This window comes from Medicago sativa, chromosome 2 (genome assembly GCF_051527215.1).
Source record: "Medicago sativa cultivar Bolivia chromosome 2, Bolivia_mono, whole genome shotgun sequence".
Classification (NCBI taxonomy): Eukaryota; Viridiplantae; Streptophyta; class Magnoliopsida; order Fabales; family Fabaceae; genus Medicago; species Medicago sativa.
Window position 1 is genome coordinate 12,161,756 of NC_140750.1, and position 24,522 is coordinate 12,186,277.

General features: G+C 31.3%; 1 protein-coding gene, 2 long non-coding RNA genes and 2 pseudogenes across 7 annotated transcripts; 1 reads left to right on the forward strand and 4 right to left on the reverse strand.

Annotated features, from left to right (window-relative positions):
- Positions 1-7,164: 7,164 nt before the first annotated feature.
- On the reverse strand, positions 7,165-8,032 carry LOC146944596 (nuclear transcription factor Y subunit C-3-like; annotated as a pseudogene).
- A 157-nt stretch (positions 8,033-8,189) lies between these two features.
- Positions 8,190-9,110, reverse strand: LOC146944597 (nuclear transcription factor Y subunit C-3 pseudogene; annotated as a pseudogene).
- Positions 9,111-10,547: 1,437 nt separating this feature from the next.
- On the forward strand, positions 10,548-15,377 carry LOC146944598 (uncharacterized). Of its 4 annotated transcripts, none has more exons than XR_015026022.1 (5): positions 10,548-10,822; positions 11,715-12,027; positions 12,492-13,483; positions 13,851-13,989; positions 15,066-15,377. It is a non-coding gene; the product is annotated as an uncharacterized LOC146944598 (long non-coding RNA). The 4 variants fall into 4 exon arrangements; XR_015026020.1 differs by having other exon boundaries at positions 11,715-11,831; XR_015026021.1 differs by having other exon boundaries at positions 11,715-11,831; positions 12,492-12,823.
- On the reverse strand, positions 13,708-15,257 carry LOC146944599 (uncharacterized). Of its 2 annotated transcripts, none has more exons than XR_015026025.1 (3): positions 15,128-15,257; positions 14,698-14,848; positions 13,708-13,963 (listed from the first exon to the last, which is right to left on the reverse strand). It is a non-coding gene; the product is annotated as an uncharacterized LOC146944599 (long non-coding RNA). The 2 variants fall into 2 exon arrangements; XR_015026024.1 differs by having other exon boundaries at positions 13,708-13,966.
- Positions 15,378-23,284: 7,907 nt separating the features above from the next.
- LOC146944600 (nuclear transcription factor Y subunit C-3-like) lies at positions 23,285-24,136 on the reverse strand. The gene is made up of 2 exons (XM_085748795.1): positions 24,079-24,136; positions 23,285-24,045 (listed from the first exon to the last, which is right to left on the reverse strand). The coding sequence occupies exons 1-2, from the start codon at positions 24,134-24,136 to the stop codon at positions 23,348-23,350; spliced, it is 756 nt and encodes a 251-aa protein (XP_085604921.1). The 3' UTR covers positions 23,285-23,347.
- Positions 24,137-24,522: the final 386 nt, after the last annotated feature.

Here is a 24,522-nt window from a genome sequence, read left to right on the forward strand (position 1 = left end):
CACTATAGAATCCCTCAAGATGGACACCTAATACAACCTAGGGAACAAAGAATGCAACCCTACCACCATGTCATTCCAAAAGGATGTGGAGCACCCATTCACCTAATCTAGATTTATAGTGCTTAATCAAAATCTTAGGCAAACTTTCAATAAGTGAAAGAGAAGGATGTTTTCTGGAAAATAAAGCTAGACAAAATGTTTGAAGATGAGAATAGCCGAAGTATTTTGGGATGTAAAAATGGATATTCGTGCTTAATAGGTTTCATTAACAAGAAACCGTGAGAATATGGAGCCTTTTTCTTTATTGCTAGAGATAGAGTAAATAATACAAAAGAGAACATCTCATCCTTAAGCATTTATTTCTATGGAAAAATAAAGCACTAAAATTTGAAGTGTTCTTTATAATGATGAACTTCAATGATTCTATTTCTGATGCACTTTTCATCGTTGCATATTTCCAAACAAAAAACACATTATTTTCAATCATCTCCCATTTTATATAAGAATCCAAATTTTTTCTTGATTTGAATTCTTAGAAAATAGAAAGACTGCCTTTAGATTCACAAGTCCTTGAGTCGATCGACAAACGATGATATTTAACATTGTCCATCCTTCTTGTTTCTCCATGATTGAGACAACAATATATTTGGTTCAATTGATCCTTCAAGCAAGATAATGTAACATCAACACGAACCATAAACAAATTGACATTCCCCTTGTTGTAGTATACTATAGCTTGCTTGGTATTCATTTATATTAGATAAGTGTTTATAGTTCGATGGTGTGAAGTGCAAATGAACTTAACACCAATTTATACAATGTTTTGTGGACCATATAAAATGTTGTTGCACTGCATACCACAAAAAAAATCATACATTTGATTGTTTCATAATATATAAAGCGAACCCTTGAAATATTATTTCTGATTATATAATCGAACCAAGGATACACATGATTTTGGAGGTCGTTGAACCAATGTCCATCTTTTCTAAACATTATATGACAAAGTAGAACACAATGTATCACATAATATTATCTAAAATATAATAACCAGGTATTAACACATAATATCATCCAAAAAAAAACTTAATTGAAATAAAATAAAATACAATTGACTTAATAGTAACAAAACAATAACCACAAGACAAAATATTTGGTCAATTCAAAGAAACTAAAAAAGATAAATAAATGCCCAAACTCACTCAAAGGTATGCCTTCTGGCAACACTTCATCATTGTCTTCATGTGGATCAGGTGATGAAAGAGATGTCATGCAAATGATGGTCGTTGTAGGGGTGGTCCCACAGGGACAATCAAAGTCGGCAGAGGATGGACGGCCACAGTAGATGGCGGTCTCACAAGAACATTCAGACTCGACACAGGAAGGATGGCCGCTGTAGGGCGTGGTCCCATAGGGACAATCACCTTTGTTGGAGGAGGAGATTGGGCAAGATCTCTCAAAACATCGACCTTCCGTTCATGTTCCAATCTATCCAAATATCTTTCTATGGGATTCTTTTTAACAAAAGGAGGAAGAAGATGACGCTCATCAGGCTTCATTCTCTTTTTCATGAGGGAATGATTCTTGGCGCTATTATATGGCATGAAGGCAGACTTACTGAAAAAATTATAAAATATGAAAAATATTAGCATGTGACGACATTTCATATTATATTTGCCGAAATAGGATGAACCCGTTTCAAATTTATTTTTCGAATCGAGACAATAATCTAGAAAGAAAAAAAAAACTCAATCAAACGATGATGTTCTTAAAGAATGTGTACTAATCTCTTGTTTACCTTTATGAAACTCTTAAAATATGAAGGATTCAACCTAGTTTGGTTGAGAACTGACACGATGAGGAATGATTCATAGTTGGGTATCTTTAGTGTTTTTAGGTTAAATTTCGAAAATGGGAGTGAGTGAACATGTGTGTGTATTGGTATGATTTAGATTATATAACCTAAAACACGTTTTTCAATTCAGATTATATAAGCTGAATGGGGGTAAAATAAGAAATATGGAGGGCCTGACAGAGGGTGGAAAAAGAAATTGTCTTGTGAATTATCCTTACATGCAATGTTCACAACAACCAGAATTGCATCAAGCCCCAAACAATTTAGAATACTTTTTTATTTTCAATTTAACTCAATACTTTGGGTTGTCAATAAAAAACATGTAAGATCCTTTATGTTAGTCAATATGAAGAGAAATAAAATTACAAGAAATCTAACTAATAAACAAGTATGCATGTTTCTTCAAAAAAAAAGTATACATGTATTCTAAAAAAAAAAAAAAGTATGCATGTATGTATATAATGTGCAATTAATTCATGTACATATGATTATAGCCAAGAAGAAGAATACACTCAGAAAGAAGAATACGATATACCTTGATTTCATTGTGGAGAGAACGAGATTTTAGTTCAAAACTGAAGAAAACAATATTGCAATTGAAGTGAAGAAGAGAGAGATAATTGTGGACATTTAAAAAATATGTGTGAGATTGGTTGCTTTTGATGTCATGAGATGCTATATATTTATATTATATTACTAGTTTGACCAATTTATCCTCAAAACAAGTTGTTTACATTTGCTTCTATCCAAAGTGGCACGTTGGAAATGTTTCCATGTCTAGAGGGGAAAATGGTGTAGGTGAAGACTCATTGTGTCTCGTCCATGTTTCTAATGTGAAAGATCCATGTATTCTTCCACAAGACCATCCAGATCAAATTGAAGATAATGCTTTAATATTAAATAAAAGGGTTAATTATGTTTAAGGTCCTTACAAATAAGCGAGCTTTCAACATTGGTCCCTATTTAATTTTTATTAAATTTTTCATCCCCAACGTTTTTATCCGTTTGTAAGTTTGGTCATTGCCATCAAACTGTGCTGACTAGGCTAACATAATGCTGACCCAGACATGCCACATGGACATTTCAAGTGACATGGCTGCCATGTGGTTAATGACATTATATGTTTTTGGTCCCTATAAAATTGAGATCTTTTAAGTTTAGTCCTTATACTTAATTTTGATTGTGTTTTTAGTCCATATAAAAAAATTATGCACTCAGTTTTAATCCTTACTATATCTAAATTTGTTTAATTATGCTTAAACTTTTAAGATTTTGAACAATTTTTTGCACAAGTGTTAAGAAAATTATAAATTTTAGCAGACGAACCTTTTATAATGTTCTAAACTTGTATAAAAAAAATCGTTGAAAAATTTAAGAGTTTAAGGATAGTTACAAATTTTCCCATAATTTTTTGTGGAAGCCTATCACTCTCCTTATTCCTTATTATTCTTCCCGATAAATAAAATATTTCACCCTACAAATATTTCCGGGCATTCCCTGAATTTGCCAGAAGAAAAAAACAACCAGATATGTGTTACTGTTTCTCTTTGTTACTACTTCGCTCTCTTCAATCTTCTTCGCTCCCACTCTTTGTTTCCCGATCCGAACCATGAAAATCGACCGGTTACGCTTCTCTCTCGAAAAGGTTGTTGCTGGATTTTTCAATAGTGAAGATTGTTGAGTTTTTGTGTGTTGAAGTTGAAGTGTGATTAAGTTGATGAAATTGATGTCTTAGATGAATTTGCAAGTGAAGGTTAGAAGAGCGTCGCCGGCGGGAACGAGGTGGTGAAAAGAGTAGGAGGAGAGAGTTTGGATTTTTCAGCACCTCGTTCACGCCGACGACACTCTTCTAAAAACTCTTAAATTTTTCATTGATTTTTTTGAGACAAGTTTAGAACATTACAAAAGGTTCGTTTACTAAAATTTAGAATTTTTTAACATGAAATAAATTAAATATGAATTTTTTAAAAGACAAAAGTTTAAAATAAAAGTAACAAAAATCTTGACGCAGAAATAAAATTTTGAGATAATTTTTTGCAGATGAACTTTTCGTAATGTTTTTAACACTTGTGCAAAAAATTGTTCAAAATCTTAAAAGTTTAAACATAATTAAACAAATTTAGATTTAGTAGGGACTAAAACTGAGTGCATAATTTTTTTATATGGACTAAAAGCACTATTAAAATTAAGTAAGGACTAAACTTAAAAGGTTTCAATTTTATAGGGACCAAAAACATATGATGTCATTAACCACATGGTAGCCATGTCACTTGAAATGTCCATGTGGCATGTCTGGGTCAGCATTATGTTAGCCTAGTCAGCACAGTTTGATGGCAATGACCAAACTTACAAACGGATAAAAACGTTGGGGATGAAAAATTTAATAAAAATTAAATAGGGACCAATGTTGAAAGCTCGCTTATTTGTAAGGACTTTAAACATAATTAACCCTTTTATTTAATATTAAAACATAATCTTCAATTTGATCTGGATGGTCTTGTGGAAGAATACATGGATCTTTCACATTAGAAACATGGACGAGACACAATGAGTCTTCACCTACACCATTATTTGTAGGGACCTTAAACATAATTAACCCTAAATAAAATGAACCTCTAATAAAATATGTAAATATTTTATAAAAGAAAATGTTCTCTATCTATATTGTAAATAACACCAATAACTTTAAAAATAGTCATCCTTATAACTAACATCAATAACATCGAATATGTAAAATTGGGACATAGTAAACTAACCTTTATAGATCGCAAAATCGGATTTTTTGTATAAATTCTACATTAAAAATAGAAAATCACATTCATTTCGAAACAAATAATTATAACAAGTCTTTTGAAATAAATCATCAATTTTGTCTTTAAATTACCACTCCCATTTATTTAGTCTCTAAAGTGTGCAAATATAATAATTGGTCCCTAAAGTATATAAATTTGCCACTTTAGTCCTTGTAATTTCGGTGTCAGAAACAAAGTAATTTACGGATTTTTGTATAATTTAAGAGCTAAATTGACAGATTCATATTCTTTATGGACTATATTTACTATTATTCACATTTATAAAATATATGTCACGAAATACATTGATAACAAAGAAAATAATTACACAATATGCCGGATTAGATGGAGTGAAAATGGATTAAAAAATTAATAACATTTCCCCATTGTATGGCGCGAATAACGAGCATACTTCCATTTTTAAAATAATCTCTTTTTGTTAAGTTCTATCAAGTTGATTTTTGGGTTAATTATGTTTTTGGTCCCTACAAAATTGTGACCTTGTAAGTTTAGTCCTTACTTAATTTTAATAGCATTTTTAATCCTTACAAAAAATTTCTGCACTCAACATTAGTCCTTACTCAATCCAAATTTGTTTAATTTATGCTTAAACTCTTAAGTTTTTCAACAATTTTTTGCAGGTGTGTTAAGAACGTTATTAAAAGGTCCTCCAAAAAAAATATCGCAAAAATTTGATTTCTACGTCCATATTTTTGTTACTTATATCTTAAACTTTTGTCGTTTTAGAAAATTCATATTTAATTTATTTCATGTTAAAAAATTATAGATTTTAGTAAATGAACCTTTCGTAGTGTTCTAAACTTATATAAAAAGAATCGTTAAAAAATTTAAGAGTTTGAGGATAATTAAACAAAATTTACTTTAGCAGGGACTAAAATTATAAGTAAATTTTTTTTTGTAGGGATTAAAAAAGCTATTAAAATTAAGTAAGGACTAAATTTTTTCTTTGATTTTCTTTTACCTTCACATGGTTTTAAAGTTGGATTCATTTGCATGTATTCACCTCGCTCAAATTGTGTCTTCTTTCTTTGACATACCCTTAGCCAGCTTCGTTTAATTTTTCCTAAACAGTTGTTCTCTACAGCCGTTGTATGGCACACCGTTGTAATAGTGAGGACCGTTAGATTTAAAACAACTGTCATACAACGGTTGTAGAGGATCAAAACAAACTTTTTTTCGATTCTTCATCTACCCTTTGTTAATTAGCTAGTTTTTTTTAAGGACCAACATCAATTATTATTTATACATTTCAAACAAAAAAATAAATAAATTATGCATGACTTATCAAAATAATTAACCTTTGAGGAGTGCTAGAAACACACTATTTTCGATACTCTTTCTAACACTTTGTCATTTATTGGATGAAATCAAAGTTGTCATTTATTGGTTGCACAGCGCAACTTGTGGCGTCGGGTGGCAATCGACCAAGAAACACAACAGTGGCTACCGAATAAAAGCGATTGAAATTTTCATGTCTTTTGCAAAATTTTCATAATATAATTTTTGTATATTTTAAGAACTAAATTAACAAATTTCATATACTTTAAAACTAATTATTTTTATATAATTAATGGATTATATTTATTATTATTATTATTCATGTATATAAAATATATGTCACGAAATACATTAATTAATAACAAAGAAAAGAATTACACAATATACCAGATTATGAGAAGTGAAACGGGCAAAAAGTGAATGACATGCCGCATTATACGGAGCGAATAACGGGCATACTTCCATTTTTACATCAACCTCTCTTAATAAAGTTCTATAAAGTTGATCATTGTTGTTAAGATTTCTTCAATATTTCCCGCTCAAATTGTATTTTCTTTCTTCTGTGTTAGCTTTTGCCAGCTTCGTTTCTCTTTTTCGATAGTTGTATATATTCTCTACGGTAGTTGCATGGCGCAATAGTTGTAAGTTGTAACAATGAGAACCATTAGATCAGGAAAGATAAAATTTATTTCACTAAATCTAAGATGTCCACAACTGCTACACACAATAATTGTTCTAGCGAATAAAGACACATTTTTCTCGTTTCTTCATCTACCCTTTGTAAATTAGCTATTTTTTAATGACCAACATAAATATTTGATTATGGATAATCCTGTGTTGTATTTTTGTAATTACATGTCATGCATTTGGGACCTAATTTTCGTACTCCCCACATGTATTTTCAATGGATAAATATAAAAGAAAAAAATACAATTGTTTTGTTTTCCAGACATGTCAACCTGAACTAAAATTATGTTTTCTTCGTGAAAGTGTACTTTCAAATGGGTGCAGGGTTTTTAAGAAAACACATTGATAAAAGTTGTTGTGCTGCATATGAGTCTTGCTATCGATTTTCACTAGATTAGTGTACTCATAAACTAGAATTAAATAAAAACAAAATATAAATCTATCTTAAATAGTTGTCTTCCAAATTGATATTGAAAAATAGTATCATATTCTTATTATATATTTATATTTTACATAAAATGGTTACATCAACTTAATATGAAAAAAACATAAACATATACGAGTACTTTTATTTAAAGACAAACATGGATGCATGGTAACTAGTACTGCTTTAATGCAGTAAATACTAAGTGTTTAATCTTCTAAATTTGGCAAATCAGTAGAAGGGTCATTTTCTTGCTTTCTTTGGGTTTGGAAACATTGGATTAGCAAAAGGGTGTGGTGGCTGCCCGTTGTAATTACGTTGGTTGAGAAGATATCTTCCCATAAGCATCCGTGTGGAGGCATATGAGCCGGCATAGGCACATAATAAGGAACATATATTCCCTATTGGGACACCTTCTCTTCTTGGTATACCCATAAATATGTCACGCTCCATTGTTTTTTCCCTAGGGACAATATCAACTAGGAAATCAAACACTTCATTACTTGAGACAGCAGATGCAATGTCACTCTTTTGAAGTGTCTTTCTTTTGTTCACCTCTGTATTAGCCCATGACCTTGTTGCTAGCTCCATAATAAACATTTCACATGCCTTAGCAAACAGAATAGGTGCCTCAGCTGATATCATACTCACTCCTTCTTCTGTTTTCATGATCTTCTTAATCCTTGCTAATGGCAAGCCATTACTTTTGAAATCAACAGTCTTCTGAACTTCTTCATTTTGTTTTGACCAGAAGGTGTCAAGTTTTTTCTGCAATTCTTGTTGTTTTTGTTGTCGGTGAGAGATTTTTTGGAGTTGAACTCTACTCAAGTAGGATGAAAGGGTAGAAGCACCTGCAGTGTAAAACAAAGGGCGAGATAGTGACGCTATTTAGTTTGATTGATTTTGGTTCTCGCCACTTGCTTGTGTTTGTGTTGGTGTATCATTCCTTCGTTCCTCTTGTGTGTTTTGATACATATTGTTGTTATGGAACTACAAAATATATATTCTTTGATCATTTAGATGCAGAAGAAACAAAATCAAAGCATTATTGAAAAGAAAATTAAATTATTGCAAGGAAACTGTTAGTATATAGAAATGTTTTGAAAAGAGGAGTTGAAATCGAATTTCCAAGTCATAGTTTAAACAATTCAATCGGTTCAACTGTAATTGAACTAGATGACAAATAAACAAAGTAAGAAAATGTTTTTTTTAATACAAATAATTTTTCAAAATCAACATAATGGTCATTTTCCTGCTTTTGGATTGGAAACATTTGATTTGCAAGAGGGTGTGAGGGCTGCCTGTTGTTATGAGGCTGATTGAGAGAAGGTGTTCCCATAAGCATTCTTGGAGGACTATATGATGGACCTGCATCATACTGAGGTGGCATATGAGCCGGCATAGGCACATAATAAGGAACATTTCCTATTGGGACACTTTCTCTTCTTGGTATACCCATAAATATGTCACGCTCCATTGTTTTTTCCCTAGGGACAATATCAACTAGGAAATCAAACACTTCATTACTTGAGACAGCAGATGCAATGTCACTCTTTTGAAGTGTCTTTCTTTTGTTCACCTCTGTATTAGCCCATGACCTTGTTGCTAGCTCCATAATAAACATTTCACATGCCTTAGCAAACAGAATAGGTGCCTCAGCTGATATCATACTCACTCCTTCCTCTGCTTTCATGATCTTCTTAATCCTTGTTAAAGGTAAGCCATTAGTTTTGAAATCATCGATCTTCACAATTTCATCATTTTGTTTTCCCAAAAGATGCCAAGTTTTTTCTGCAGTTCTTGTTGTTTCTGTTGCCGGTGAGAGAATTCTTGGAGTTGAGCTCTACTCATGTAGGATGAAAAGGCAGAAGCATCAACAGTGTGAAACAAAGGGCGAGATAGTGACACTATTTGGTTTAATTGGTTTTGGTTCTCACCATTTCCTTGTGTTTGTGTCGGTGTATCATTCCTTCCTTCCTCTTGTGTCTTTTGATCCATGTTGTTGTTATGGACTACAAAATATATATTCTTTGAGCATTTAGATGTAGAAGAAACAAATCAAAGCATTCTTGAAAAGAAAATTAAATTCTTCCATGTAAACCAACTAGTGTGTAACCCGTGCCGATGCACGGGTTGACTGAACCGGTGTGACAGTTACGGACTAATGCACCAAAATCTTCAAGCATAAATTCGGCAGTATACTCAAGCGACAACGAATGTGCAACAATGGCGCAGTGTCAAATATATTTCGAAGCTACAGTTTGAATCACACAGACGAATAATTAAAATCGAAATAACATGTATTGTACCAAAACAATTAACGGTCAAACCATAATTAGAAACTTGCTAGTGTTATGCCCGTGCGTCGCACGGGTGGAAAACGGTCGACATTTGACTGCACGTCGTCCACATTCTACACGACACGTCGTTCAGAAATTAATATACGTGCAATACAACCGAAGACAGGCCACATGCAGAATGATGTGCACACCACATAGACACAAAGCGTAGAACACTAAAACTTATAATTTTTATACGGAATATTCTTGCATCAATTCTCATATTTTAAACGTGTAATCCAACAATAATTTTTCTCCTAGAACATATTCATTTTTACGGGTTAATTAAATGTTTGGTCTTTAAAAAATATAGTCAATTTCATTTTTAGTCCTCATAAAAAAAAGTAACGGTTAAATTGCAAAAATATTCAAGCTTTCTTCAACAATATAGTCAAACGATGACAAAGGGTTATATACATCTATTTCAAACAATATAGCATTTAATTTGGCAAATGAATAATTAATACAAAAATCAACGGTATTATACCATAGCGACAACAAAATCAACATATAATTAGATCACTTTCTATAAATATTATGAATTCAGAATAGAAATTACAATGGATAATGAAATTCCATTCAGTATCCTGCAAAGTCTTTCACCACACCACGAATCGAAAAAACCAAACATAATAATACCATCATATTCAACACCAACAATCACAAAGATCATGATAGTGTTTTAATCCCTCTCTCTATTAGAAGAGATGGTAATGACCCAAGCCAAGCCCAATAATGGAAAAATGACAAAGATAATTATTTCTACGAAACCCACTCCCAGTTCTTCAACGTTGATAATACTAATAAGAAGCAAACCAATGAAAGAGAGGGTGATGCATATAAGAAAACATTGAGCAATTTTTAAAGCCATTGATAAATATTTTGATAATGATCTGAATATTATGAAGGAAGGTGAAATATTTATATTATAGATTTTGTAAAGTGTCTGTTATTGTTACATTTATTATTACCGTTACTGCTATTATTCGAGAGAGGGAATTTTGAAATCGTTTTATTAAATTCAATAAAAATGCAATTTTAAACATACTTTTATTCACACCACCTTTTTAGGTGTACACTCCCTGCAGTAGCCATAGTTGGGCCAAGCCCAACCTCCCAAATCAAATTGCGTCCTCTCCACCTCATTTTTCATTCTCTGAAACCGTAGCTTCTCTTCCCACAGCTTCCGCCACCAACCATCTTTTCTCCCACCACAACCGCCGAGACGGCCTGTTTCAGCCAAAATAACCAAGTTTTCTTCATCAGCTCAACATGATCCATCTTTCTATCCAAACAGAAGCACGAAAGGAAATGATTGGAAAAATGGGTAGTTCCTTTGAACGAAGTTTCCTAGCAACTCCGGGCTCGTTTCAACAATCGAACAACATATCCATCATGCTCTTCTTCTCCTGTATAAAATATATGCGTAAGTTTTCATAGTTCTGTATATTTTACTGAAAACACTAAAGTCCTGATTTTTCTGAAGCCCTAATCTGTTTTCACTTCGAAATTCGAATTTAATCTTATAATTTACTGCTGAGTTAGTTTGATTTGATTCTTGGAACAATTTACGAATAAATCATAAACCCCCCCATTCCTATCTTGAACATGCATTTCCTTCTGAGAATACCATTTTTGTTGTTACATTGGATTGTTGTTTTGTTTCAAATATCATTGATGAGTCTAAGTCATAACATCAAAAGTGATTTTAGTGTTCATGGGGAAAGGTGAATTTGGTAACAGGGAAATAAGTATTGGGCGATTTTAGAAATTGAGTATTGATAAATGCTACCCAAAGATAGCCCAATGCTAATTTTTTAAGAAATTGACATTTTTTCACCTACCAATAACTTATGCATATCCTATTGATCTCTTTAAAATAACTAAAATATGTTCAATGGTCACGTTGTTCATTGTTGTTTTTATTTCCTTTTACTTTGATTTATAACATATTCTCATTATTAATCTTTTTTTTTTCAGTTTCTTTTTTAGTATTCAATGTTGATGTCACTGTTGGAAGCGGGTGGCACTTTGGTGACATTAATGTCACCGTGACATTAAATCTGGGCCACACAAAGGTGTTTGTGTGGTCAAGATAGATGTGTTGTGTGGCCCAGATGCTATGGCACCAAAGATGTGTGGCTCAGATTTAATGGCACGGTGACATTAATGTCACCAAAGTGCTACCCGTTGGAAGCTGTGTTATATGAATTCTAATACTTGATAGATCAGGAATGTCCTTTTCCATTTATATTAATATTGTCAGTAAGTAGCGAGTAGAGTATTGTGAAACTGGTGACATTTTTTTTTTGTTGCAGGTAACAAATACACCATGTGCTGAAAGAGTAACCTTTATTTTCATTCTGCAACAAAGAAATCAGTAGGATATGCCATTGCATTGGGACTGCTACACGGTTCACCCATAGTTTGTTCTGGTATGTCTGAGTGTAGAATCCCTAAGCTTTAGCTATTCTTTGATGCATAAATTCTCTGCTTAACAAATTATCTTGTGATGAATTTTAACTTAATAATCTTTTTCTTTTACAACTTTCAAAAAATTAATCTCACCCAAAAAATCTATTGTGACGGAGAACCAAATTGCCCGATCCCTTGGATTTTTGGCATTAAATGGTAATATACTCTAATCTCACCACTATGTTATCTCAAATAATGAGGTTTATTTTATTAATAGGGGATTTAGTCTAGGGAATTAGCAATTGAAAAAGAAAAAGCTAAACCAAACTCAACCCATCCACATTGTAATGTAAGCTTTTAGCAGGTTTGCATGAAACAAATACAAATGGAAAGAAATAGTGAGTTAAGCTTATCAAAGTTCAAGAGGGTGTTCTTTGTTTTAATAAATATGTAGAATGAAAATAATGATAGCTAGAAATTTGTCCTTTAATCACTGTGCACATATCATATTTCTCATCAATTTTTGTGTGTGCAAACGTAGTTGGTTATTGGTTATGCACTTATGCTTGATTCAATTGTTCAGTTATGTAATCAGTGTTGAATTTGATACTTAACCAAATCGTCTTGCGATGAATTCAAGTTTAATCTTGTATTTGTTTTGTTGATAAACTTTCATTCAGGAATAGAGCCTTTTCAAAGCTTGTTGAAAGGAAAATCATTGTGAGGGATGCAAACTTATTTCATGATTATAAAGATGATTTGTGTTCCTAGAGTATATTCTTCTTCTATGCAAACTTATTATTATTAATCAAAAAAGGTAATGATGTCAAAATTTGGGTTGCTACTGGCTTCCTACATGACTATGATTCATCTTATAGTTTATCTATGTCTATGAGTTGAATTGATTTATGGGCTGATTTATGTATAAATCACTAATCCCCCAAGGTTAATATACGTGCAATACAACCGACGATGACAAATGCGAAGATTATATCAAGAGCGCCATGGTGATGTAAATATCAAGACCCCAATTTACAAACAACTACACATTAACAAATATATACATGAATGTTTCTTTTATGGCATTCAGATGTTGGATTTGTAGACACACTTCAACGTACTTTTTATAATGTCACTTTAAAATAACTGCTTGTTGCCACTCTATTGTTTTTCCAAATTAATAATCTGCCAATAACCAGTTTATGATGCTTGTAGCTCCTAATTGAGTTTTATACATCTGTAATTTCTATACATTGATTACTTTATAATTGTATTTGTGCTTTCAGCAACCACACTGTTAAAAAATTCAATTGTGTTAAAACTGAAAAGCTAGTTAAAAGCTAGCCTATTCAAACAAAATGATGCTCAAGTTTAATTAGTTTCTTTCTTTTTTTCTTGTAGAAATTTTTATTGTTTATTTTATTTCATGTGATGTTGGTTTGTTAAGAGGGTTATAGGCTAAAGGTACTGCACTATCCTCACAATATTCTGCATGTGCAGCATATATTGAGAATAATCAACCTGTCATTTCCACTTTTAAATTTGAAAATAATCAACTTGGAGCATATATTGAATAATATTCAAGTTGTACTTGTCATTTCCGGAGACATGATCTAAGTTGTGCATTAATAGTATACTCCCTGTACCAGTCATACGGTTCTTTCTTTGAGAGGTTATCTATTTTTTTCCCCTTAAATGCTGGTTTTTGTTTTTGTTTTTGTTTTTGTTTTTGTAATGGCAATCCTGCTATCCTATTTTGTTCTTATTTTTGCTTGGCTTGTGCTTTAGGTGTTTGTAGCTTTGTATTATAACTAAGTTGCATCCAAATAAACTCAAGTGCTTATGAGAAATCAACCTTGTATTTATTATTATTATTTGTTAGTTTTGAATGCTAAATTTAGAGGCTCAAAAAGTATTATTTATAATTGGTACCCAAGCACTTGAAATAGAGAGCAAATTGATTAGTGTAAAAAGTAAAAATATTATGAAGATTATATCTTATGGCTGATGCTACTTTCTTAATCTACACAAATCTGCAGGTGATCATGTTCCTGTTGTCATGCTTGCTCGGCTCTTTCCAAACACTTTGAGATACTGTGGGATGAAGGAGCTGTCAAAGTGTCTGATGAGGACTTGTTTACATGCTTGCTTGCTGCTGTCCAAATACACATTATCACTGTAAGTAAAAATAAATGAATCTCTTGTTTATATAAACAAAGTGTTGACCTTAGTTCTTTCTCATCCAATCACTTTCATTGGATTTGTAGACACACTTTAACATACTTTTTATAATGTCACTTTAAAATAACTACTTGTTGCCACTCTATTGTTTTTCCAAATTAATATAATAATCTGCCAATAACCAGTTTATGATGCTTGTAGCTCCTAATTCAGTTATATACATCTTTAAATTCTATATGTTGATTACTTTAAAATGGCGTTTGTACTTTCAGCAATCACACTGTTAAAAAATTCAATTGTGTTAAAACTGAAAAGTTAGTTAAAAGCTAGCCTATTCCAACAAAATGATGCTCAAGTTTAATTAGCTTCTTTATTTTTTTTTTCTTGCAACAATTTTATTGTTTATTTTATTTCATGTGATGTTGGTGTGTTAAGAGGGTTATAGGCTAAAGGTACTGCACTATCCTCACTATTCTGCATGTGCAGCATATATTGAGAATAATTAACCTATCATTTCCACTTTTTGTGGATGATAACTTTTGAGGTTAGAGAAGTTAAATATGATGAATACATACAATTAGGAGTATGAAAAAGTGAGTAATAGAAAAAGTGAATTAAGTGAGAATAAGAGAGTAGTGCTATGATAAACTCCATTCTCAAATCTAAAGAACATCCTCCTATTTTATTTTGTTTGTGTGGTTCAACCTTTTCTGGGATTCTGGTACATTGAGAAACTGTGAACGAAGGAGCTGCCAACTTTGCATTCACAAACTCAGGAAAAGCCTTATAGAAATTAGATTGATATAGATTTTGAATATACAAAAGGTAGATGTCACCATGACGATTGTCACTTATGCTGCAGGAAAACAATGAACTTAGGTTAATAGTTACAATAACTTATACATGTGCATATATAAATTCAGATATAACTCATGCTGAGTAATTTTTGTTCTCTTTGAAGCAAAAAAGTAGTAAAAGATATCATGATTCATTTTGTGATTGACATTTATGAATTTAGTATGAATGAAGTATTTTCAATAATTGTTTTCTTCTTTTTTTTTTTTTCTGGGCAGATTGCATACAAAAGAAAGGTTTGAAGGGAGGAAAGGATCAAGTAGAGATGAAAGAAACATACCTGTTAATTTTGGAATGGAATGGAGTAACTCACCACAATGCAGCTGAAACACCAATGCCTGTGACAAAGCTTCTAGTATTTATAGATTTTTTTTAGAGGCTATATAAATTTTTGTAGTGCTAAAAGGTTGACAAAATGGGATAAGATCCCACAAAATCTGGAAAGTGGTTTACTTTGTGAGGCTACATTCACTTATCCAGCTGTAAAGTGTCCTTACTTTGTAAGAGTTGTCCTTTTATGTCTCCAAAAATTTCTTCCCCGGAAGTAAGACCATCTTCAATGGTAGGGTCTTTACCAATTAAGACCCGGTACCTAATAGGTACCCCCATTGGGGAAAAAAAATTTGGGGGTCTCTTAAGACCCAGGGTCTCACTTAAGACCCCCAATCTTAAGTGGGCCCCACACCATATTTTAATAAAATAATCATTGTTTCCAATTACAATTTACCGTTGGCTTTTTTTATGTTATTTATTTATGACCGTTGCAATTTAACGTTGGCTTTTCATTCTTGTTCCATGTAATATATATATTAACTTCCAGAATGCTACTGCACTCTATCGTTGGCTTTTCCTTCTTGCTCTCATTTTCTCAAAGTCCTTAAAAATTATTCATCCATTCCTATCTTATTTACTCATAATTAAATATTGTATCGATAAATTATTTTGGACAATGGATCCAAACCAAAATAATTTCTACAATTTCATGTCTAATTATCAATCTCCTCCTAATCCTAATCCAAATTTTCAAAATCCTCCAAATTTTCAAAATCCACCCTTTAATTTAAATTCACAAAACAACCCAAATATTGGCAATTTTCCATTTATCATCATTTTAAATAATTTGTAATTTTTAATATTTGGCAATATTATTATTAATTATTTTTCAAACTTTAATTATTTTTCAATCTTTTAATAAACTACGGTTCATATAAATTTTGTAACTTTACATTTTAATCAATTTAATATGATAAAATAGATAATAGTGTCTTAAATAAATAGTTATTGGTGGGACCCATTTAAGACCTTTTGTTAGAGGGTCTCTATTGGAGTGGTTGAGTACCTATTAAGTACTATTATTAAAAAACAATAAAAAAGTGATGTGTCAACGTGGGACCCGTTTAAGACCTCACAATTGAGTGTCTCCATTGTGGATGCTCTAATAACCCAAATGTTGATCTACAGGAAAATTTGGCCAAAATTGGCTAGTATCTTTTGTAAGATTTATTGATAGTAGTAGATAGAAATGTTTTGAAAAGAATAATTGATATCGAACCGACCGACCAAATATCTAAGTTCTAGTTTAAATAATCCAATCGGTTCAAGTATAATTGAAGTAAATATTTTTCTATTCAAGTAAAAACGTGGTTTAATAATTAATAAATGTAAAAAAAAATGAAACGAATAGAACTGCATCTAATTGCTTAAACTTCAATTCAATAAGGCAAACTTTTCACAAAAACTTCAAAGTTACTAGAATGAAACCACCCAGACGAATTGATTTGTTCACGATTCAACTTGATTGTTTCAGTAGGCTAAGTTCCATTGTAAAAACTTTAGTAGATCTTCAGTTAATATATTGTAACCTCGGTTTTATAAATCAAAGAAGACTCCTCAAAATGACTATATATAATTAAAAAAAACTAAACTTAGAAAAGAAAAAAAAAAGGAAATTGTATGGGGTACTATTAAAAGGACAATCCCTATTAAAATTCATTCACAATAAAAGCTTTTTATCAACCATTGATAATTTTTGAATAGAAAGTCACGCTAATTATATAAACATAACAAAGCACTCACTCACACATATACTATTGTGAGTTGTTCTTACATGAAATGTTCACAACAACTAGAACTGTTTGAGTTAACTCGATACTTTTAGTTGCCAATGAAACAACATGCAAGATCCTTTATGTTTATCAGTATGAAGATAATCACAAGAAAACAAACTAATAACTAAAAATGTATCTATATGGTATGAAATTAATATTGTACAAATAATTATAACCAAGAAGAAAACACACATAGGAGAGGAAGAAGAAGATATACCTCAACTTCACTATGGGGAGATTGAGACTTCAGTTCGAAACTATGGAATTTTTTTTATTTGAAGTGAAGAAGAGAGAGATAGTAATGGGCACATAAGAAAGATGGATGAGATTGGTGTCATGAGATGATGTGTTTATATTACTAATGTGACAAATTTACCCTCAAAATAAGAGGTTTATAATGAAGTATAATTAGAGTCAAGTATTAACGAACTTCCTATAGTAGAATCGTTTGTAAGGATCTAAGTTTAATGCTTGAGTGTAACACTTTCTTTGTCAGACTTTACTTTACTTTCAGTCGAACTCTAGATTATAACATGGGGCCCTTTTCCTAAGAACTAAAGGGTTCATACAGTTGTTTATATTTTCTTTTAATCAAGGTGTGGCATAAAGGAACTAAATTGAGAAATTTTATATATTTTAAGGTCTATTTATTATTTTTATATATTTTATGGACTATATTATTTATTATTCACATATATAAATATATGTCACAAAATACATTACTAACAAGAAAAACAATTAAACAATATGCTGGATTATACAGAGGGAAATCAACAAAAAGTGAATGACACACCATATTATGCGGAGCAAATAATGAGCATACTTCCATTTTTACCACAATTTCTATTGGTAAAGTTCCGTAAAATTGATAGTTGGTTTTAAGATTCCTTCAACTTTCTTTCACTGATCACATGGTTTCAAACTTGGATTGATATGCATGTAACCATACTTCTTTTTCCCGCTCAAATTCCGTCTTCTTTTTTTGGTCTTAGCTTTTGCCAGCTTCGTTTCTCTTTCTCAAGACTTGTATTGTCTACAACCACTGCATGGTTTAACATTTGTAGAAGTGAGGAGTACTAGATCTAGAAAGAGATTTTTTTCCACTAAATTGAAGGGTTTTCATTTCTGTAAAAAAAATTTATGCATTATGAAATATCAAAAGAATTAAACTTTTGATATGATCTTTTAGGTGTGTATATTGATAGTTTATATCCACCTAAAAATATGCAGGTAAAAATAACAATAATTTTGTAAATCTAATATGTTTTAAGATAAAAAAAAAATACGTCACAATGCAACCACTTTTTGAAAATTTCCCAAAAAAAACTCTTTGAAAATAATCGTAAAAAACATCATAAAGCTGGTAAAAAGTGACAATTTTCATATACTTTATGGTCCATATTTACTATTATTCACATTTATAAAATATATGTCATGAAATACATTAATAAAAAAGAAAATAATTACACAATACGCCAGATTAGACGGGGTGAAAGTGGGTAAAAAGTCAATAACATGCTGCATTGTACACGCAAATAACAAGCATACTTCCATTTGTACGACAACCTGACTTAGTATAGTTCTATAAAGTTGATCCTTGATTTTAATATTTCTTCGGTTTTCTTTTACCCTCACATGGTTTCAAAGTTCGATTAGGTGAGGTTTAGTATGGGAAAGGAAAGTTCTTTTCCATGATGGGAAAGTTTAATTATAGCCATTGATTTAATACTTTTTTATGTGGATGGCCCAGATCTATTACCTGTTAATGGCATGAAACTTTTTGTTGACTATTGATTAAAAAAAAGCTGACCCCACCAAATTATTAAAAAACAATTATTCATTTGTTTTATTTTAATAAGTCACGGACCTTTCGAAATTTTTTTGATGGTCATTGTTTTGGCCCAATTGTTTATTTCCAGAACCGTATTTTACAATTAAAATTGTAAGCTGCCATATTAATTTCTTTTAGAGATGGAAATTAGATTAAAAACTCAACTAATGTGACATAAAATAGACTAATACATAAAATAAATTAATGTGGACCATTTTGTGTGTTATAAAATAATTAGTGTATTTTTTTTAATTTCGTGGTTGTTTATATTTTTAAAATAAAATTCTCACTAGTAAAAATTACATGTTTGTTATTGTAAGTTAATTTTTTTAAAATAAATGACGGACTTTTATAAATAATATATTTTAAACCATTATAAATAAATAACGAAAAATGTTAACGAGTGTCCTGGACACTCTTTACGTATTTTAAACAATAATTTTTTCTAAAAATATGTGTAATCAATGCATCGAAAATCGAAATATTTAACTTTTTTCATAACATGATTTCTTCTTTTGGATCCTTAAATAGTGTTCTGGGACACAATCGTTAACGAGACTCATAAATAATACATTTTTTTCAACGGATGTCAACAAAAAATTCCCTTAATAATAATCTAAAAAATTGTTTAGTGTATCAAATAAATATTTTTTTTTTCAACGGATTTCACGAAAAAAAATCCTCATAATAATAATCTTTTTTTTTTTAAATAGTCTTAATAATAATCTCTGAACCATTTCCTTTCAAAATCAAAAATCTCTTAACCACTCCATTCCACTGAACCATTGCATCGTGTTCTTCTCTCTTACCCTGTTTCATTTCAAATTTTTTTTATCTCTTAACCATTCTATTCCACTGAACAGTCATCTTCTAAACACCTTTCTCTTTCTCTTCCATTTTTCGATTGAAACTAAAATATGCCATCATCAAGCAACACCGATTATAACCGAAACCAGATTTGTGTTGCGAATCCGAAGCACAAATCGGAAAAAACGAACCTTGATTCATGCTGCAACTGTAAGTCAAACTTTTCAACGAATTCCATTGAAGACATCGGTTCGAAGAAAGGAGTTGTTGTGCAGGGTTCGTTCGTCAGATCTTTAACTGTAGAAGAACAGATTGAAACACTGATTGTTTTTTTTATGAATGATTTGAAGAAAGATTATGATTTAAGAGACGTATCTATGAGGAAAATAATGAAGTGGAGTATTTATCCTTGGATTTGTGAAACTAGGAAGGTTGTCGTCGTGGAGAAGATGAAGTGAGGTGGTTCGGTTATAGGAATGAATGAACAAAGGTCGAAAGAAAATACAGAAAATAAATGATATATAACTGAATTCTGTTTTGGAATTAAAGAGAGGCCTTGCATTAGTAAAAGAGGGAGGTATACTGGAAATTTTAATAAAGATTATAAAATTAATTTGATTTTTCTTTTTTTAATTACCAACCAGTCAACAAACTGCCACCTGTCCTGAGATATGGCCCTTTCCCATGGTGGGAAAGAAGTATCCATTCCCAGGCTAAATGCCACCGCCCCACTCAAATTGTGTCTTCTTTCTTTGATGTTACCTTTTGCCAACTTCGTTTCATGTTTTCTAGACATTTATTATCTACAACAGTTGAATGGTACAACCGTTGTAATGACGAGGACCGTTAGATTTAGCAAGAGAAAATTAAGAGTCTTCACAATTACCGCATAAGACAACAGTTGTAGAGTATCAAAACAAATTTTTTTTTCTCTATTCTTCATCTACCCTTTGTTAATTAGCTAGTTTTTTTTTTTAAAGTCCAACATCAATTATTAATTATGCATTTCCAACAAAATAAATAAATAAAGGGAAATGCTAACCGGTGCCCCCGGGGCACTGGTTAAGGTTACTAAAAGAGGAATTTATATAGTATTTATTGCATTGAAACTCGTGTAATTAATTCATAAATAAGTCAACAAAGTTTCCTTTTATGGTCATAAATTCCTTTTTTTGTATGCTTAACCAGTGTCCCGGGGCACCGGTTAGCATGACCCATAAATAAATTATGCATGAATTTACAAAAGAAATAACAGTTAAGGAGGACTAGAAACACACTCTTTTTAATACTCTTTCTAACACTCGATTGTTTATGGGATAAAATTAATGTTGGTCCTACATTTTATAAATGTATCCAACATTAAGTAGCAAGACTCATTAATTTCACTTATTAAATGAATGAGTGTTAGAGAGAACGTTATTAAGAGAGTCTAAATAACACTTCTCTTAAGTCTTAACTTTTCTATGTAACATGTTATGAATCAATTTATATATCAAATTTGTGAATTATATATTATTGTTGTTATTACATTCGTGTTTGATAATAAAAACCAGCCTCTTGTTCATTATTTTATCGCAATAATTTAGTGCAGGAAGCCATGTAAACTAAAATTCATCCCTTTGTGCAGCTTTAGCCTATAGCATATTTAGTGCACATAATGAATCCTAATGAAAAGATTGGTGACATCGTTTGTAGAGACCAGCCTCTTGTTCATTATTTTATGGGAAATGTTAACGGAGCATTCTTTAAGCACTTTAAATGGCAAGTTTTTAATAAAAAGTTGTGTATTGATTGCATTGAAAATTTTAATAGTTTACTTTTTAAAAGAATAATTACTAAATTTAGGTTGCTTACAGAGTGTCCCAGATGCACTCGTTAACAAGACCTTTATTTTATTTACTGGCATGCAATAAAGTTGATAAGCATTACATATCCTTAGTCTATATGCTTAGAGATTGTGTTCTTAAATAGGGTAAAGGGAAGTATTACGTTTTGGTTGAGATGAAAATGTGGTCCGTTGATGATGAGAGTAGTTGAACAAGAAAAGCAAACATATGATAAAATAACTTCAAATATTTAAATGTAATAATTAACAAATCGAATAAATTTGGAGATAAAAGGAATTTTTTTCATTTGACGAAATAATAAAAGGGATTTTGGTCGCATGTTATCCAAATAAAATAGTTTGGTGATAAACGTGCTTCTCAATATTGATGTGCAACAACAGCCAGTGGGTGCACGGCGCAGCTAGTGGCACCGGGTGGCAATCGGCCAAGAAGCACAACCATGGTGACTGAATAAAAGTAATTGAGAAATTTTCGTAATATTTTTTCGCATATTTTTTGTGATATGAATCTTCATATACTTTGTGAACTAAATTGACAAATTTCATTTACTTTAAGACTAATTATTTTTATATAATTTATGGACTATATTTATTCCTAACAATTGTAGTTAGGCCTAAGACAACTCTACAAAATTTATTATTATTCATATCTATAAAAAAAATGTCACAAAATTCATTAATTAATAACAAAGAAAAGAATAACACAACACCCTGGATTATTCAGAGTGAAATCGCGCAAAAAGTGAATGACATGCCGCATTGTACAAAGTGAATAACGAGCATACTTTCATTTTCACACTAACCTCTCTTAATAAAGTTCTACAAAGTTGATCATCGTTGTTAATATTTCTCCAGTATTCTTTAATCACTCACATGGTATTAAATTTGGATTCATTTGCATGTACTTCACCATAAGTCCATACTTATTCTCCCCGCTCAAATTGCGTCTTTTTTCTTCGGTGTTAGCTTTTGCCAGCTTCGTTTATCTTTTTTTAGACTTGTATTCTCTACAGCAATTGCACAATGCAATAATTATAATAATGAAGACCATTATCTAGAAAGAGAAATTTATTTCACTAAAGCTAATGATGTCCACAACTACTGCACACACTCTGCTCTTTGTTAGGGATAAAGACACCTTTTCTCATTTCTTCATCTGCTCTTTGTTATCTATTTTTTAAGAGCAACGCTATATCTCTAAAAAAATAACATCAAGAATTCTTCAAGAATAAAGAATAGTCAATCACAATGCACTATTTGTCACAATTCAAGGAGGTGTGGCTGAAAAATAGGAAGTGGACAAATAAATCATCCAATTAAAATTTGCCAACTATTTCTTGAAAAATTCTTGAAACTATTTTTCTTGAGAAGTAGCATTTTCCATTTTTTAAAGACCAACATAAATCATTAATTATGATTAATCCTATGTTATATTTTTCCATTGCCGTGCATTTGGGAACTAATATTCCTACTCCCCACATGTATTTTTGATTGATAAATCTAAACGAAAAAAATACAAATTTTTTATCTTCCAAACATGTCAACAAAAATTATGTTTTGTTCCTGAAAATGTACTTTCAAATGGGTGTAGGATTTTTAAGAAACCATGTTGATGAAAGTCGTTGTCCTGCATATGAGTCTTGTTATCGATTTTCTCTAAATTAGTGTACTCATACTCACAAGCCATAATTAAGTAAAAGCAAACTATAATACTATCTCAAATAGTTGTCTTCCTAATTGACGTACGTTGAAAAAAAATTCATAGTTTTATTATATTTATTTTTTACATAAAATGGTTACATTAACTTAATATGGAAGAAACATAAGCAGATATGAGTACTTTTATTTAACATGGATGCACGGTAACTAAAACTGCTTTAATGCAGTAAATACTAGGTACGTACGTGCTTAATCTTCTGAATTTGGAAAATCAACATAATGGTCATTTTCCTGCTTTTGGATTGGAAACATTTGATTTGCAAGAGGGTGTGAGGGCTGCCTGTTGTTATGAGGCTGATTGAGAGAAGGTGTTCCCATAAGCATTCTTGGAGGACTATATGATGGACCTGCATCATACTGAGGTGGCATATGAGCCGGCATAGGCACATAATAAGGAACATTTCCTATTGGGACACTTTCTCTTCTTGGTATACCCATAAATATGTCACGCTCCATTGTTTTTTCCCTAGGGACAATATCAACTAGGAAATCAAACACTTCATTACTTGAGACAGCAGATGCAATGTCACTCTTTTGAAGTGTCTTTCTTTTGTTCACCTCTGTATTAGCCCATGACCTTGTTGCTAGCTCCATAATAAACATTTCACATGCCTTAGCAAACAGAATAGGTGCCTCAGCTGATATCATACTCACTCCTTCTTCTGTTTTCATGATCTTCTTAATCCTTGCTAATGGCAAGCCATTACTTTTGAAATCAACAGTCTTCTGAACTTCTTCATTTTGTTTTGACCAGAAGGTGTCAAGTTTTTTCTGCAATTCTTGTTGTTTTTGTTGTCGGTGAGAGATTTTTTGGAGTTGAACTCTACTCAAGTAGGATGAAAGGGTAGAAGCACCTGCAGTGTAAAACAAAGGGCGAGATAGTGACGCTATTTAGTTTGATTGATTTTGGTTCTCGCCACTTGCTTGTGTTTGTGTTGGTGTATCATTCCTTCGTTCCTCTTGTGTGTTTTGATACATATTGTTGTTATGGAACTACAAAATATATATTCTTTGATCATTTAGATGCAGAAGAAACAAAATCAAAGCATTATTGAAAAGAAAATTAAATTATTGCAAGGAAACTGTTAGTATATAGAAATGTTTTGAAAAGAGGAGTTGAAATCGAATTTCCAAGTCATAGTTTAAACAATTCAATCGGTTCAACTGTAATTGAACTAGATGACAAATAAACAAAGTAAGAAAATGTTTTTTTTAATACAAATAATTTTTTTACTTCAAGTAAAAAAGAAAGGTTTATATACAAATAAATGTAAAAAGGAAAAACAGGTTGAACTGTGATCGAATTCTTTCAAATTTAATTCAATTCGGCAAATTCTATTATGCCAAACTTCGATGTTATTAGA